Below are 17096 nucleotides of genomic sequence, written 5' to 3'. Positions count from 1 at the left end.
CCGTTGGTCTTGCTTGAAAAACCACCGGTCCTGAGATTTTTGTTGTCTTTCTGCTGAAACTGGACACGTTCATTTATGTGTGAAAACTGTCTGAGCCTGATGTCTGTTTAGATATGTGTAAATATTGTAAATATGAAATAATAAAATTCAGTATGACAAATGCCTCTCTGGTTGCATCACTAATGAGTCCAGATTAAAATTCATGAAACTCATGCACACAGATCTCATAATCTTTTGTCCACTGCCCTGTGACCTTTCACACCGGAAAGGGAGTGATCGATGATGCACTCTGTGGAAGGAAAAATATCAAATTTGATGACTAATGTGTCACCCTTTTGACACTGGTAGCCACTGCATTCATGCAAAGAATACATTATATTCTCATACGCATTCACTACATATTCTTCTTTTCATTAAACACATGTCATCCTGGATCACTTTTTCACAGTGAATAATTCAAGTTATGTGGAGATATTATGGCTGCACGTAGCTACTTCCTTCCTTCCTTGACCAATGGTAGGTGGAGTTAAGACTCATCTTTCAAACAAGTTATGGGCCGGCTGCATAGATAAATAATTCATTAATAAAATATTGAATACTCCACCGTCTATTGATATTACTGCCTTGCACATGAAAAAATAAGCATACCAACATTTGCATTCCTTTAATTTAAAAAAATAATCATGATGATATGTTATGCATTTACCTATCCAGTTTTTAGGACAAGACAAACACCCTGCACATGCAGTAGATGGCTTTTTTTTTTTTTTTTTTTGGCACAGTCTTGTTTCGACAAGGTGTTGACAGTGTACTGACCACTAATTGCACAAAAGCATCCCACCAGTCATAGATTAGGATTAGAGGAGGACTAGTACCCATGTGCCTGGTACAATAAAAAGGATATGGACAGTAATATGGAGATTATCTGAATTGTCCCTTGGTTATTGTACGTGTGGCCTGACCGCTGTGTTGTCAAAATTTCAGATATACACAGGCGTCTCCTGTCCTGTTAGCAGTCTGAACATCACAGCTGGCATGGTCTTCATATTTATCTGCAATGCAGGGAGAAAAGAATGAAGCACCAATCGGCACGATGCAGTCACAAATACTAAGCCTGCCACTTCAGAATAAGCAACCTAATTGCACTTTCACATGTCATATTTAAATACATATGTACTGGAAATACTATTATATTGCGCTTTGCAGAACTCTGTTGTTGGTTGCTAGACCCGATCCCAGTACCTTTAGACGGTCACACAGGTTGCATGGCAAAGTGTGGGATAATTAATAAAACATGAATCTCGCTTTGTAGTAAGCAGGGGAGTTGCTTTTCTATAAAAAATTACTTTTCCACGTTTACCTGTTTCAAATAAGTAAAGCCCATATTTTGGAATGAATGGCAGGATGTGTCTATGATGTCCACAGTAACCAAGATGTCAAAACCTGAAGCTAGTTTAAAACACCTCAAAATCCACGCAGGGTGTTTTCTACCATCTTCCCAGCTCCACTGTAATCTCCAGACCTTTAATGCCACACGTACCTCTCCCACAGAGACAGACAGCGCATGGACAATCTTCTCGTGCGCCATGGCCACCACGCTCTGCCCGTTAATCTCGATGATCCTGTGGCCGACACGAACTCCGCCCCGTTCCGCAATGCCACCGCGCATCAGACTGCAAATCTGAAACCAGAGAATGAGTATAGCTATGTGAATTTGAGACAAACACACACAACTATATTAGTATTCTGTATCATGCTCTAATATATAATAAATAGTTTCTTCACTTTTTAACTGACTTTCTTCTCCAGACCAATTTCCATAAATTAATCTGTCTGTCTTGAGTAAAATATATGTCTGTATTTGTATTTTTTTTCATTAGTATAGTCATTTGCAACCCTGCTACATAATGAAATTGCAATGAAGTATTTGCAACATTAAATGCAAATGAGCTTTTATGTAAAATGTGTGAGAAATGATTTGTGTAATAACTGAACACATTCATCAACTGGCAGGCAGACATATCATACTCACAATGCCGTTCTGCACGCTAAAGCCGAGCTGGTACTGCAGGTCTGGCCGTTTAATGAGGACCGTGGTGACCGGAGGGCAGCTGACCACACTCAGCTTCACCTGCACCAGGTTCTTCAGACCCTGACACACAATTTCGCACAGACACACAGCTGAAACCTTCACACCCGCCTGCCTTCTGCCTTCCAGGGGGCACAAAGTCATAGCATCGTGAAGCACAGGAGGATACTCCTCATATTTAGGCCTTTTGCAGCAAGCCATGGCTGTTGCAGATAAAGTCGTAAACACAGTCCACGAGTGAACAGGCTGGGTGTAAACTGCATTGTGCAGCGTAAACTAATCGCAGTTGTTTCCACTGTTGTTTTGGATGCCCAGTGATGATGGAAATGGACGCACACCCAAGTTACTGGAATACAAGAAGAGTGGGCGTTTGCTGTTGTTGTCACAATGGCAGCATACCAAGTCCAACGAATGGAAGCTGTTCACACATATGATGTAACAGGAGTGATAAGTTAACAAAAAATGTTGGTGCCACGAGACTGAAAATCTTAATTCAGTAGTATATAACTTTCTATATAGCATCTTAACATGTTCATGCAGAGAACATGATGAAACATGGCGACATGTAATATAAATCCTGGACATCTTAATCCAGGACAAATGTGTTCGAATGTCCGAGTAGAAGCTTTCTCACACCTTAATGATGCCCTGGCAGGTGGCGAGCGGCAGCCCCACCAGGCTGGTGTCATTGACCGCCATGATCTGGTCCCCAACGTTGAGCTTTCCTGAGCGGGCGGCCGGGCCGCTGTTCAGCATGCAGGCCAGGATCACCGTAGGCAGAATGGAGCCCCAGCCAGACTCGACTATGACCACACCCAGTATCTCCCCCTTCTGCTTCTCCACCTGCACCTACGCTTACAAGAAATGGACACGGGCACAAAATTAGAAAAAAATGAAAAAACACGTCTATCAATATTCAGGCAAGTCAAGGAAAGTTTAATTACATGCCACATTTCATACATATTTGCTTTGTAAATAAAAAACAATGAGAAACACTATAAACATTATATATATGTAAAACTGTAAAATTATATTAAAATGAATAAATGTGATCAAAACTGATTAAATTAGAAACATAATGGCTAAAAGGTGCCACACCATGTTTGGCTCTAGTTAACAATCCACTCCCCAGTGACCTCTGACAGGCACCTCAGCCCTAACCCATGTTGATTTCTGAACTGGCACTAATAAACTGAAATCGACTCTAATACCGAGTGTCATGTTTAAGAATCGGACTAGTATGAGTGGTTTTGTTAAATCCCGTGTTTTAATGATTCTCCATCAGGGGGGTGCACTTAAGAAGAAGCCACATGCCTCTTTACAGTTGTCGGAGTTGGAGAAGTGGATGAGGTCATCGTTGTACATCTCCTGTGTGTGTATGATGTCACTGTAGTCTTTCTGGCTGAGGTCCTTGGGGTTGATGCCGTTGGCTCTGAGGAACTCCTGGTAGGCCATGCTGAACGCCTGGCCAATGGACTGAGCAATCAGCTGAGCCTGTCAGGGGACAGTGAGGGGAAGCCTCTCAGTGGAGAGAAAATTTCACCAGTCACTGCTCAGAATTTCAAATGCCTTTTTAAACACTCAAGCTGGACAGAAACAGCAAGATTTTATAAGAAAAAAAAAACGTTTAAAAAAAAGCAACATAAAAGACTTACATCCTCTGACTCAAAGACGTAGCAGATTATTCTGTACTGCTTCCTGCCCTCACCAGCGGCGTTGCCGCTCTCGGTGCAGTCCAGAGAGGCGGAGTGGGACATGCGCCTACGGGCCATCAGCACCACTACACTCCCTATGTCTGCGATGTAAGAGATGGTGCGCAGCGCATTGTCCATCATCGTTTCCTGCATGCAGACACACGACGGATACTTACGGATTCTGAAAACACTGTGATTTAAGCTGCGATTTATTTAAGGGCTGAGATTTAAATGCAAGAAGAAATGCTATCTGTTGTTAGGCTATATTCAATGATGGCGATCATGGAAATTCTGCTGACCTGTGTATCCGCGTTAAGAACTTTGATTGCCTTTGTAGAGACAAAGAGGTCGACCTCTGTCAGGGCCTGGCTATCTTCATCCAGACTCTAAAAGAAAACAATATGTACATAAACACGTATATAACAAGCTCACAGCACCCCCTGGTGGCCAAAGCAGGCAGACTCAGAAGTCACAGAAAAAGAATTATTGCATCCCCTGGAGGCCACATGGGATGCCAAATTCAATCTTTGCAGACAGATGTAACATACCACGATAAAAAAAATTTACAAAAAAACAATGCCCTGAATCTACTTCTACTAAAGATGACAAAGACGCTTACAAGGCCAAACTTATTTCTCAACAACCCTAGGAATTAGTTTTGGCCTGAGTACTATGTCTTAACTACACTGCTACATAGTTGTAAGTGCTGACAACAAAAATATTGATGGAAATCAAATTTATCAAACCATGGAGGTCTGGATTTGGAGTCACACAACCCCCCACCTGTGGATGTCGGGTCCTCATAAAACCCTCAAGGAGTCTGTTTATGACTGTTTGAGCAGACACATGAACATTTGTGGCCTGCCGGAGGTCATTTTCAGGGCTCTGGAAGTGCTCCTCCTGCACGGTGCTGCTGCTGGGATGCTGCCCTCCTACGACCTCCTCCACGTCTCCTGATGTACTGGCCGGTCTCCTGGTAGCTCCTCCATGCCCTGGACACTACGCTGACACACACACAAACCTTCTTGCCACAGCTTGCACTGATGTGCCATCCTGGATGAGCTGCACTACCTGAGCCACATGTGTGGGTTGTAGACTCCGTCTCCTGCTACCACGAGAGTGGAAGCACCACCAGCATTCAAAAGTGACCAAAACATCAGCCAGAAAGCATAGGAACTGAGAAGTGGTCTGTGGTCCCCACCTGCAGAACAACGCCTTTATTGGGGACGTCTTGCTAATTGCCTGTAATTTCCATCTCTTGTCCATTCAATTTGCACATAAGTGCACAGTTTGATTTCACAGTGTGTGATTGACATTGTGTCGTTTAAGCGTTCACTTTATTGCGCAGTGTATGTTGCCTCTAGGTTTTCATACCTTTACCCGATCCAAAGCCTCCTGGGCCTGCATCATCCGGATATTCTTGGAAGGGTTGCGGTCTGACAGGAGCTGGGTGGAGCCAAGGTAGTTGGCAGCAAAAATTATGCCGTCAACAAGGTCTTCTGGTTCACATGGACCTGAAACTAGGAGGGTGACAAAGAAGTCGAAATCTTAAGCACCGTCGCTGGCTCCGCCATAAAAGGCAATCATTATTTTTGCAGTTCTATTCACCGTCCACAAAGCTGGGGAACGATGCATTTTTCTTCTGCTGCAAAACAAACAAAAAAAAACATACTTAAGCGCTGAGGCATTTTTCCAGAAATGATAAATCCTTCTTTGTCGTAAACATCCACACAGATGTTTGCAGTCACTCACATTCACAGTCTGATTACAGCGTTACTAGTGGGAGAAGAGCTTTAAAAACCTGAGGCCTGTGGTTCCTGCTGGGGGGCTCTGATCTGGGCTCTGGGTTGATCTGCTGTGGGCTCTCCTCTGGGGCCACTGGGCCCTCGACCCTCCCACCGGAGACGTGTTCTTGTATGGTCCTCCGTCGCTCGTCTTTGGTGTCTGACTGTACGCTCGCTGAGGCTTGCTGCGGCACGTCAGGCTGTTCCAGAGGGATGCTGGGAGGCCTGTCTCCACTCTCCCTCCTGTGAGACGTGTGACAGGAGCTCCTGGAAGTCTCCATGAGTTCCTGTGGCTTCTCCACTGAGTTCACATCCTTACTGACGCTGAGTTTCCTCTTCACTTCGTTAGACAGCCGTGCAGCTTCCAGACCCCTGACCTCCCTCTCGCCATTCCTCGTCCCACGCCCCCCGTTGCCACACCCCAGTCCAGGATCTCTGCAGTCCTCAGGGACATCATCCCTGTGCCCTTCCTCCGGCGTCTCGTCTCTGTGCCTGATCCGTGAATGTCTCTGTGCATGGTGCCAGCTGTCCTGCTTATCGTGAGTTCGCACTCTGCTGCCACCCCGACTGCACTTCCCATCCCCCCATTCATCTCTTCTGTAACAAGAGCCTGTTTTGGAGCCTTTACTGTCCTTCAGGGAGTTTTTGGAGCAGCTGGGTTCATTGTCCTCCATGTCCTCTTTGTTTTCAGTGTTCTGTTGGCTGTATGGCTGCTTTGTGGAACAGTTCCTGTCATCCTGTTGGAAGGTCTGGTTACCTTCACCCTCCACACAGCTGGAGTTGCAGCTAGAGGTGGAGCCTTCTCTAAAGTGCCTACTGTCCTCTGGGGTGCCACTGTCCCCTCTGCAGTTCCTCCCATCCTGATCCTCCTCGGCCTCCTCACCTTCATATAGGAAGTAATCATCCTCTTCCTCCTCCACTTCTTCCTCCTCCTCATCCTCCTCATCTTCAGCCATCGGTGCCTGAAGGAACGCGGGGTCGGTAATGGACTCTGGTCGCTTGTAGACCAGCGTTTCTGCATCGTGTTGAAGAACCTCATAAAAGCCCTCAGAGTTTTCCCAGCTCTTCCCTGGCTTACAACTCGGCTCGGGACCCCGGGAAGTGCTGGGACCGTCGCTGCTCTCCCCGCCCTCATGACAGTCCATCCCTTCCATGTAGCTCTCATCCTCAGGACAGCAGTGGACATAGTAGGTCATGCCATCAGCGTCTGTGCGCAGCTCCTCATCTTCATCGCAATCTCGCTCCTCATCCTCAGAGCCCACATTATCATAGTCAGACAAGGAGTCTTCCTCCATGCTGTCGGGATGGATCGGGACATTTTCATTCGCTCCCCCCCCGCTGCTCTCAGGACGATGGTTATTAGACATGGCGTTAGAAGGGGTCGAATCTACTGTGCTGCCTGTGGCCGTCTTGGAACGTGCCGGGCTCTCCCCTTCCTTCTCCAGTTTCTGCCCCTTCTCTGCTTCCTGTGGGTCTAGGGTGGGAGTGTTTGACGGGGGTTCTGGCTCCATATTACTGGTTTTGCTTCTTGGCTTCTTCCTGTGGGCCATCGCAGGCTTCATTGGGCCTCCTCAACCCAGTTCACCTTAGAGGACAAACAAGAAGCATTAAAATAATACAGCAGAAACGAATTCATCATGACAGGATGTTGACATCTGAGGCTATATCTCCAAGCAGGGCTTCCGTTCATACTTAATTGAGGCTAATGGAAGGGCCCAAGAGACATCTTTGGTTTCAGAAAGCAAAGATTAAACAGTAAAGTATTGGCAAGAAGAATAAGCCCTTTGCCTCGGCAAGGTACACCCAGACCTTTTTAGGGGTTTGGAGATTATATGCCACCCTTTCAGGAAACCTCACTCGCCAGCATTATGCTAATAAAGCACATCTTTGAAGATCACATTCCTTCAATTCCTTGTTCGGTTGTTCCCAAATCCACATACAAGTCTGTGATTAATCCATATACGTGGAAAGCTGTTTCGCATATAATAAAAATAATCTTCATAATATAGCACCAGTGAACATGTAGAAAGTTGACATACTCTCCATGGTGCTGAACAGTTATACGGTTCTGTCCCCCGCTGTTAAAATATATGGGTGTCAACTGAAAGCTTTGATCATCACTCTGCTAACTCTTGCCCTAAAGGGGGTTTGTCGTTACCAGGAATAAATCTGCTACACTTGCAGCTGCAGGGTTCCTATATTTAAGATCACTGTATCATCTTCATAAAAAAAAAAAAAAAAAAAACGCTTATTCAGCAACCTTACACAAAAAAAGATGGGACACTCTAGTCATAACTGGGAAGGCATTTGTTTGATGTTTCCAAGAAGTTTGAAACCGATAATGTATAACATGGTGTATGCTATGGAGAGTTTAAGCCTCATCTCATCCAGCCTTACAGCATTTAGCAGGCGCTGTTATCCAGGGACAGTCCCCCTGGAAACACTCCGCTCACAATGTTAGTAAGCGGGGTTTGAACTTGGGTCTTCTGGTTCGTAGACCACTAGGCCACTACCACCCATATAACACGAAATTACCAAATTCATGTCCAATATGCAAAGTGGTGGCCCAGCGGTTAAGGAAGCGGCCCCGTAATCAGAAGATTGCTGGTTCGAATCCCGATCCGCCAAGGTGCCACTGAGGTGCCACTGAGCAAAGCACCGTCCACACACACTGGGTGGTAGCAGCCTAGTGGTTAAAACACTCGTCTATGAACCAGAATCCCCCCTACTACCTTTGTGTCCCCGAGAAAGACACTTAACCCTAAGTTGCTCCAGGGGGGGACTGTCCCTGTAACTACTGATTGTAAGTCGCGTCTGATAAATGGCGTAAATGTAATGCTCCCCAGGCGCCTGTCATGGCTGCCCACATTTCGTTGTGCTGCAATGTCTCACAATGACAATCACTTCACTTTCAACTTTTCATTCACACTGTTAGGTGTGACATAAGAGTTTGTGGTGAACAGAAGTGTAAAATAATTGCCTTCACTTGAACGTTTAACAGATGGTTCGGTTTTACACACTTTACTATCACTGTGCTTGAATTTTAAAAAACGCATGTTACTGCCCGACAGTAAAAATAATGCTAACACCTCCACAGCAGGCGCCTGCTGCCTCGTCTAAATGCAAATGCGACGTGGTTCGTAAGAGACACTTACGAGACTAATGAGTGGGTTGCCTGGAATAACGGCGGAGTGTAAGGGGCACTAATGACGCCAAAGTGGCGCACGCAGATGGGCACGAATCCCCCTGGCCTGCCACTGCACAGCGGTGTCCAGGAACACAAATAGTCCAGTGACGTCAGCCGCGGTGCGCCCAGCGAGGTCCCCAACGACAGGACCGCAGGGGCGGCTTGGCATGGTGTCGGCACCCATCACAGGAATAATAACACTTAATAACACTCTCTTTTTTTTTATATGAGGAATGCACCCTTCCCGGTATGCAAAGCGGTTCTGGAGGCATCTGTCAGGGTGCAGGCCCTCGAATCTATAAACTTTACGTCCGTCCGCACACATGGCAGCCTGCTGCCGCGTCAGCAATCACGCCGCGTTATTACACCGACCAGGACCCCCGCCGCAGGCCACTGATTATAAAACCCGGGACCGTCAATAAAACCCGGGACCGTGGGCGGAGGAGGGCGCGTGCACGCGCACAACCGTTCCCGGTACCTGGTAACAATGCGCGGTCGGCGTCGCAAGGCAATCCGATGCCACCTGCTTTTGGCGACGCAGTTGCATCAGGTCTACGTTCGCGGTGTATTAAAATAAAACGAACGAAGCACGAAAAAAAAACTGAAACTTTCGACGTACTCCATGCGCACGGGGCTCCACGTTATCGCGCCTTGCCGGGTTACCCCAGATTCCTGGAACAAGTGCCGACGGTCGTTTCCTAGTGAGGCTAAAACCGCGGGGATCTCATGTGCGCCGTGCGTCCCGCCTGAATCGCATGCAAGTATATCCCGAATAAAGCAAATCTCCAAATGCTTACCAGGGCTGCCGCGGAATCCGCGAAATAGCCGTATATTTTTACAGACTTGCGTTTCAGAATAAAGCATCTATTGAGAATAGACCCCGGAATCTGAAGAATCTGGAGGGGGGGTGGGAGGCTTGAGCCCGGGAACCTGTGTAGTTGCACAATGAGGCTTCGAGCATCCGTGTCAGGTCTTGGGACAGCGTTCCTGACAGCACGGTCACCGCTCCGGCTTCTGTGTGATGCTTCCAGGTCTAACGCATTCCGGTTTGCACCAACACACCACCACATTTTGCGTGGGGAAAATATTTTTTGTTGAAACAGGAGCATATCAATTCATCAATTTGACTATTAAGTAGCGAATTAACAAAATACCTAATTGGTTGCATAAGTGTTCTCTTTTCACTTTAAGAATTAATTTCGCCAATATCGGAATCTTCAAGAAATCAACTCCTTTCGCCTGATTGCTGAAGGCCGTAGCTCGATTAGTTCTGTCTGCCTGGGTCGGCGCGGGTAAGTGAATGAGACGCTAAGCGCTAATAGCCGCTGCTAACTGGCTCCCGGTTCTCTTTGCACTGGTTTATTCTGGTATGTTCCGATAGCACGTTTCCAGTTAGACGGTGTATGGTTTTCACAATTCAATTCGTCTCTTAATATCGTTTGCAAAAATCAACAGGAAGGGGTTGCATTTAATAGCTTCTGTATGCAATATTTGTTCCATGCACACAGCTAACGTTCAAGCAGGGCATAGACTGCCAGGTGATATTAGTCATTTTAGCATTTGACGTGTAAATTAAAACGGTAAAATAAGCGAAGATTGCTGCACTCTCCTGACATGATTAAATGTAGTGGATCAATTTGGCGTATAATCCCTTTTATGCTCCCACTTTCACAGGTTGACTAATCCCACCTGGCGACTCGGCATTTAAATTTCACAATATTATGGGAATATTGTGGACTTCCCTTAAAATCCTCAGACAAAAATTGATATATAATTATTTGGCAACCAACCCAAATAAAGCATGGGTTAAATAAAGTACATGTCAAAGAAAAAAACTGAAATCCACACATGTTATGGCTGAGAGACGTTCCTCAGCGCCTGGAAAGGGAACCAAATCTCAACGAAGTTTGTCTGTGACCAAAAGCAAGCGAGGTGGCAGCAGCAGGGGCACCATCACCACATTCTTCAGCAATGCGCCACCCAGTAAGCTGGCCTGTCCCTTATGCAGTGAGCTGGTTCCTCGGTTCAAGATTAATGAGCACATCGACTCTCAGTGTCAGAAGTTCTTGGGAGGGAACAATAGCCAGGATGCATTGGTCTGTGATAACAAAGAGACGACAGCAGCTCTGCCTCTGTCTCCCACGACCGGGCAGGCACTGCAGAGGAAACAGGAGCTCAGCACAAGCCCGTATTTTAAAATGAACAGCCACGCCAAGGTGGTGGAAACTATTAGTACAGGCAGTCTGTCTTCCAAACTTTCCAGGAAAGCCCTGAAATTCCCTGAGGGCTTGAAAGAAGAAACTGGGGAGTCTAGTAACAGTATTGAACTGAACAGTTCACAAAAAGAAAACCAAACTAAAGAGCGCTGTCTGACCCCTCAAAGGCCAACTGCAGTTTGCTGTTCACCAGATAAATCTGACCACAAGACAGCAATACCTGAGCCCAGAAAAACCGACTCAGCGTCTGCACTGAAAAGAAATAAGAAAGAACAAAACTCGAGTAATAAAATAAAAACCAAGAGGAGAAAATATGAGCAAAGTCATTGTGAACAAGTAGGAAATATTGTACCAGAGCCCAAAACTGAGAGCCTGCACTATACAGAAAATTCACCCGTAAATTCACCCGTACCAGCGTCTGATGACCTCTCTTCTGACATCCACACAAAAAAAGTCACTCACGCTGAGAAGTCCTACCCGCAGTCCACCGTTAACAAAGATTCATCCACCAGTGACCCTGTGGAGGTGGACTTACAACACCATGGACCTGGAGCTCCACTGGTACCGAGGGTACCGTATTATCTGCGGAACTTCCTGTCCGTGCTTGAGACGGTGCTGGAGAATGAAGATGACCGAATGCTGTTCAGTGAGGAGGATCTCTCAGTCATCAGCAGTTTTCAGAACCTTTCAGGTACAAAAATAGCTCACGTTAGATTGCACTTACAATAAAATTATAGTTTTGTGTGAATTAGAGTGTGAATTAGGTTTTCTCACGTTTCTATCAGGTCCGGGGCAGATGCTTTATGTGCGACTGTTTCAGAGGAAGTTCAAATGGCTGCCTGTTAACAAGCTGGACTATGCCGAGATTGGCTCAGACCTAAAACCTGTCACTGAAGAGCTGGTCAATGGTGGCTTCATTCAGGCAGGTGAGATGAAGGCTTTGAAACCCAAACGTCTGAACAACAATCCTCAAACAGCACAGACCGAGAAGGTCCATGCACTCAAATATGTTAGAGCCTTCTCCAGTTGCTGCCCTCAGACGAAGTTCTGCTATCTTTATATGCATGTAAGGTTTGAAAATGCTCCAATGCTCCAGCAGAAGCATGAAAGGGTTAAAGTCTATTTTAAGAAGCATGATTGGCTGTAATTGATCTAAAATATTACGAGGTACAGAGCAATACGCCAGAATTCAATATATTTTCAAATTTTGCATTTACATTGGTAATGAAAACAAATCTTACAGCATTTAAAGGATAAAATGCTTTGTTTACGAACTGCTTTTAAATAAAATGCATTAAATTAGTTCTTTCTCATAGAAAAAGACCTTCAGGAATTAGGGGAGGTTCTGGATCTTCTGCCTGCCCCTGAGCTCAAAAGCCTGGCTAAGACTTTCCATCTGGGCGGGTGTGGCTCTGGAACTCAGAAGCAGCAGCTGGTGGAGGGGCTTCTGCGCCTGGGGAAGCAGCGTTCTCTCTTTGCTCTGGCTCCAGGTCAGAGCAGCACTGGGGCTGTCATTTTGAAAAGGTACGCTTTGCTGCAGGTGAATGTTCCGTTTTTTTGATGGTGTATAAACAAATGCTTTTGTATCGGAAGGAGCAAGTGATCCTCCGAAAGTTTCTGTTCTTCATTAATGTCTGCTTGTCCCTGGCTGTGCCTATAGGGCCAAACATCTGGCAGGGCCGTGTGTCCGTCTCTGTCGAGAAGCACGTGCTGTTTTCTCTCGACTACTCCTCCTTTTCTCACTCACGGACACACTGGAGGAAGAAGAAATGGGGTCGGGAGGGCATGGCCAGCTCTACACCATCCTCCTGGTAAATTCTGGCCGCCTGGCTTTCCCTTCTTACACAGTTCAACGAATGGCCAGGCTGTTTCGGGACCGTGATGACCTCATTAGGTAAGATCCAGCGTGGACTGTCGGACCGCCAGAAGCTTTTGGTGCCTGAAGGAGAATGGCTGTGGCAGGTTCTCTCTGTGCCGACCTGTCTAGGTATGAGGCTGCCATATGCAGCCTGCAGGAGGTAATCACAGCAATGCAGGCAGGCTGTTGGGAGGATGCGCTGGGCCTCTACACCTCTGCCAAGGCAACTTGGCAAGAGCTGAAACAGACCTGTGACCTCAGGTAAACAAGTCTGAGAAATGATTCGTTAAGTCGGTTTTCTTTGTGAGTGTTTTTGATTCAATTTTCAGACTACAATTTGAATATATTGCCAAGTTTAATGTTTTGTCCCTGTAAAGTTATGAGGAGCAACTCCCAGTGTTTCTACGTTGTTTCACGGTGGGCTGGACATACACACGGATTTTGTCACGTGGAGTGGAGATTTTGCAGAGACTGCGTCGTTATGAGGTGGGAAGATCAGAGACTAATAATCTAAAAGAAATTTGTGCATTATGAATTAACTGTATGTCACACTCTTTAATGCATCGCAAGCATTGTTACCAGACACCAGATTGTTTCAGGTCAAAATAGTCAGAAATGCCCTAAAAAACATCAGAACTGTGATAGCTAGTTAAATAGATAAATACAGTTAAATATGTAATTTACTTAAATGGAAATTGGGTTCTTCAATTGCAGTTTTTGGTAAGCACTATTTTAGAAATATCTAAATCATAATTGCCCAGTCTGGCAACACTGAGGGCAGGTTCATACCCATTCTCCCTTCCTTACCTCTATCCTTTCAGGATTTCTGTCAGCCAACATTTTCAGTGTGCTAAATATTATTATGCTAGATGCACAAAAATGTCCTTCATATTAAATAGCTGTATGTATGGTAGCCTTTAGTTGTGTGGGAATATTTGTGGAAAAATATTTTGTGATTCTGTAATGTTTGTGGTACACATGGTCTTTGCAGGATTCTGTGGAGGTGCTAAAGACTTTATTGGCACAGTCTGTGTACTGTCCAGACAGCAGGGGGCGCTGGTGGGATAGATTGGCCCTCAACCTCCAGCAGCACCTCAAATTGCATGAAGAGGTATGTCATCATAGGCTCTAGAACTGTAATTACAGGAAGTCTCCTTGTCATGATGTCAAGTATTTAATCAGTCGACAGTCGTGGCCAAAAGTTTTGAGTGACACATTCTGGTTTTCACAAATTCTGCTGCTTCCGTTTTTATTATGGCAATTTGCATATACTTCAGAATGTTATGAAGAGTGATCAGATGAATTGCAAAGTCCCTCTTTGCCATGAAAATGAACAAAAACGTACCTGCTGAGATCATTTCAATGATCCTCTTGTTCACAAGTTTAGAGTGTTGACAAGCACAAGGCTGGAGATCATTCTGTCATGCTGATTGAATTAGAATTTAAAAGGAGGGTGATTCTTGAAATTGATGTTCTTCCTCTATTAACCATGGTTACCTGCAAGTCGTCATGTGTTGCATAAAAAGGCAAGGATATTGCTGCTGCAAAGATTGCACCTAAATCATACATTTATCACACCACCAAAATCTTCAAGGAGAGACGTTCAAGTGTTGTGAAGAAGGCTTCAGGGTGTCCAAGAAAGTCCAGCCAGCACCAGGACCATCTCCTAAAGATGATTCAGCTGTGGGATTGGGGTGCCACCAGAGCCGAGCTTGCTCATGAATGGCAGCAGGCGGGTGTGAGGGCATCTGCACACACAGTGAGGTGAAGACTTTTGGTGGACGGCCTGGTGTCAAGAAGTGCAGCAAGAAGCCACTTCTCTCCAAGAAAAACACCAAGGACAGACTGATATTCTGCAAAAGTACAGGGATTGGACTGCTGAGGTCTGGGGTGAAGTCCTTTTTCTGATTGTTTGGGTCGTCGAAAAGGTGAACGCTACCAGTTCTGTCTCGTGCCGACAGTAACGCATTCTGAGAGAATTCATATGTGGGGCTGCTTCTCATCCAAAGGAGTGGACTCATTCACAATTCTGCCTAAGAACACAGCCATGAATAAAGAATGGTACCAAAACACCCTCCGACATCAACCATTCTGGAACGAACCATCCCCAGAACTTAATCCGATTGAGAACTTGTGGTCAATCCTCGAGAGGCGGGTGGGCAAAAAAAACCCCACAAATTCTGACGAACTCCAAGCACTGATCATGAAGGGTCGCCATCAGTCGGGATTTGGTCCAGAAGTTGATTGCAGAAAAAAAGAGGCAACAATGCAAATATGGACTCTTTGCACAAACTTGATGTAATTGTCAATAAAAGCATTTGAAACGTATAAAATGCATGTAATTATACTTCAATACACCACAGAAGCTACTGGTAAAAAGAACTATAAACACTGAGCCAGCGAACTTTACACATACCAGTAAACCAGTACATGTCATTCTCAAAACTTTTGCCAACAACTCTGCGGTGCATACATCTGGAATCCTTCTCACACAATCTATTCACCGTAGGCTATCGGTGCCATCCGCGATGGGCTCTCGGACCCGTTAGTTCGGACAGGTCATCAGCTGTCACTTCACCAGCGCGCAGCCAGGATGAGGGAGCTGACGAGGTTCAAGAAATTCCACCGGCTCCTCCGGGACCTTCCTGCCGTTCATGTCCAGGACGTCACTCATGTGAGCTTATCTGTTGTGATATGGACACACTGTCTGTTTCCTTCTGATAGTGTGCCCTGACCTCAAGCTGAATCGAGTGAATTTATCCGTCCGGACACACTGTTTTGTGGCAGTCGCCTACATCGATACAGACAGCCGATACAGAGTGACCGACCATGTAAGGATTCTTCCTCTAATGGACAGGTCACCATTCGTGGTCAGCTGTTCCCTCATGCGGGCGGGATGGGGAAGTCTGTTTTCCTCCGCGCAGAAGATGAGAGCGCGGGGGAGGAGCCAGGCACCATGGTCATGTGTTCCGTGGAGGATCTGGCACTTGCGCACTATAGACAGCTGGGATTTGACCAGGGTGAGGCGACAATGGAAAAACTTGACACATTTGACATCTAAAATATTATGTGCTTATAGTTTGGGGGAGGGGGAAAAAAAAGAAACGTTTTTTATTGAAATAGGGATCCACGGAGAAGGCTCTACATTTTCTACTCTATTCGGACTTCTGATGTGGGACATCATCTTCATGGATGGAGTGCATGATGTCTTCAGGAATCCATATCAGGTATTAGAAATGTTGTATGTTCTCCACAGTACTGTCTGCAGTATAGGTCTAATTGTTTGCCTCATGGTTTTTCTAATTAACGGTGTCTCATGTTGAGTCCATTGTACACCTCCTGCACAGACGTGTCCTCTGGACCTGCACACAGACTGTTTCTATGAGAATCGGTCTGAGGCAATCGAGGCCCGAGTGCAGATGTTACAGGAAGCCTCAGTGGAGACGTTGCAGGCCCTGCTGGCAGATGTGTGGTGGGCAGTGGAGGGCAGGGTGTGTTCGCTAGTCAACTGGGAGCGCTTCTCTTCACTGCAGCATGCGCAGGTACAGCAACCACAGATCTACCTATCTATCTAGCTATTTATTTATTTATTTATGAAGGCCAGATTATTGTGGTTTAGGAATGGTGCCTGTAAGTTGCCAGCGTTCTCATTCACAGAGTTTAGTTGCTTGCCTTCGTGGGCACTTCATAAGCAGGCTCGTTCTGAGAATGGCCAAGGACTACAGGCACTGCCGTGCAGGGCTGCCCGACTTGGTGGTGTGGAACACGTCAAACAACACCTGCAAGGTGAGGTCTGCTACACTGCTGTAAAACATATATGTATTACTGACCATGAGTCAAGATTATCGATGGTGGTGTTATATGTTTATTCATTTAAGCTGGTGGAGGTAAAAGGTCCTAATGATCGGCTATCCCAGAAACAACAGATCTGGCTGGATGAACTCAGGAAGATGGGGGCTGATGTGGAAGTGTGTCATGTGACTGCCATAGGGTCACGGGGACAGTGACTGGTTTTGCGTCTGGAGTCAACAAAAGCAAGATATATTTCAGGATATGCTTAACTCAGTGGACTTGCACTTTTAGAACCCTGGACTAAGCTGCTTAAAGGACCTTTCAGTGCCCATCAAGAACACCGTTGAAGAGAGATGAATTTCACGGATACACTACACTGACAAACTTCATGTGAACATGAGGAAAGAGGTTTTGTGCAGGACTCTGCAATATATGTGCATAGACTAAATAAATAAACAAACTAAAATTCTGTTTGA

General features: G+C 45.8%; 2 protein-coding genes across 6 annotated transcripts; one reads left to right on the top strand and one right to left on the bottom strand.

Moving 5' to 3' along the window:
* Window positions 1-649: 649 nt before the first annotated feature.
* Window positions 650-9832, bottom strand: apba2a (amyloid beta (A4) precursor protein-binding, family A, member 2a). Of its 4 annotated transcripts, none has more exons than XM_028957605.1 (11): window positions 9552-9831; window positions 5585-7152; window positions 5392-5428; window positions 5158-5303; window positions 4083-4169; window positions 3745-3930; window positions 3404-3583; window positions 2726-2938; window positions 2033-2152; window positions 1541-1681; window positions 650-1052 (listed from the first exon to the last, which is right to left on the bottom strand). In XM_028957605.1, exons 2-11 carry the CDS (start codon window positions 7127-7129, stop codon window positions 981-983), a joined length of 2727 nt encoding a protein of 908 aa, XP_028813438.1. In that variant the 5' UTR covers window positions 7130-7152; window positions 9552-9831; the 3' UTR covers window positions 650-980. The 4 variants fall into 4 exon arrangements, with proteins under 4 accessions (XP_028813438.1, XP_028813441.1, XP_028813440.1 ...); XM_028957608.1 differs by having other exon boundaries at window positions 981-1052; window positions 5158-5297; window positions 9552-9832; XM_028957607.1 differs by having other exon boundaries at window positions 981-1052; window positions 5392-5425; window positions 9552-9832.
* fan1 (FANCD2 and FANCI associated nuclease 1) lies at window positions 9192-17089 on the top strand. 2 transcript variants are annotated; one of them, XM_028957604.1, is made up of 14 exons: window positions 9192-10046; window positions 10429-11661; window positions 11756-11896; window positions 12287-12494; window positions 12631-12864; window positions 12958-13089; window positions 13206-13314; window positions 13820-13939; window positions 15338-15502; window positions 15686-15848; window positions 15952-16055; window positions 16176-16370; window positions 16486-16614; window positions 16707-17089. In XM_028957604.1, exons 2-14 carry the CDS (start codon window positions 10608-10610, stop codon window positions 16833-16835), a joined length of 2883 nt encoding a protein of 960 aa, XP_028813437.1. In that variant the 5' UTR covers window positions 9192-10046; window positions 10429-10607; the 3' UTR covers window positions 16836-17089. The 2 variants fall into 2 exon arrangements, with proteins under 2 accessions (XP_028813437.1, XP_028813436.1); XM_028957603.1 differs by having other exon boundaries at window positions 9192-10121.
* The last annotated feature ends 7 nt before the right edge of the window (window positions 17090-17096 follow it).

This window comes from Denticeps clupeoides, chromosome 17, assembly GCF_900700375.1.
Source record: "Denticeps clupeoides chromosome 17, fDenClu1.1, whole genome shotgun sequence".
NCBI classification, from domain to species: domain Eukaryota; kingdom Metazoa; phylum Chordata; class Actinopteri; order Clupeiformes; family Denticipitidae; genus Denticeps; species Denticeps clupeoides.
The sequence above is the reverse complement of the archived record's forward strand: the minus strand, read 5'-3'. Positions and strand labels throughout refer to the sequence as shown.

Bases quoted from the DNA above. Each gene is read 5' to 3' on its own strand.
- apba2a (XM_028957605.1), bottom strand. From the start codon at position 7,129: ATGAAGCCTGCGATGGCCCACAGGAAGAAGCCAAGAAGCAAAACCAGT. The intron at 3,931-4,082 runs GTCAGCAGAATT...GTCTGCATGCAG, and splicing joins TTCTTAACGCGGATACACAG to GAAACGATGATGGACAATGC. The intron at 3,584-3,744 runs GTAAGTCTTTTA...GTCCCCTGACAG, and splicing joins ACGTCTTTGAGTCAGAGGAT to GCTCAGCTGATTGCTCAGTC.
- fan1 (XM_028957604.1), top strand. From the start codon at position 10,608: ATGGCTGAGAGACGTTCCTCAGCGCCTGGAAAGGGAACCAAATCTCAA. The intron at 11,662-11,755 runs GTACAAAAATAG...CGTTTCTATCAG, and splicing joins CAGTTTTCAGAACCTTTCAG to GTCCGGGGCAGATGCTTTAT. The intron at 16,615-16,706 runs GTGAGGTCTGCT...TATTCATTTAAG, and splicing joins CGTCAAACAACACCTGCAAG to CTGGTGGAGGTAAAAGGTCC.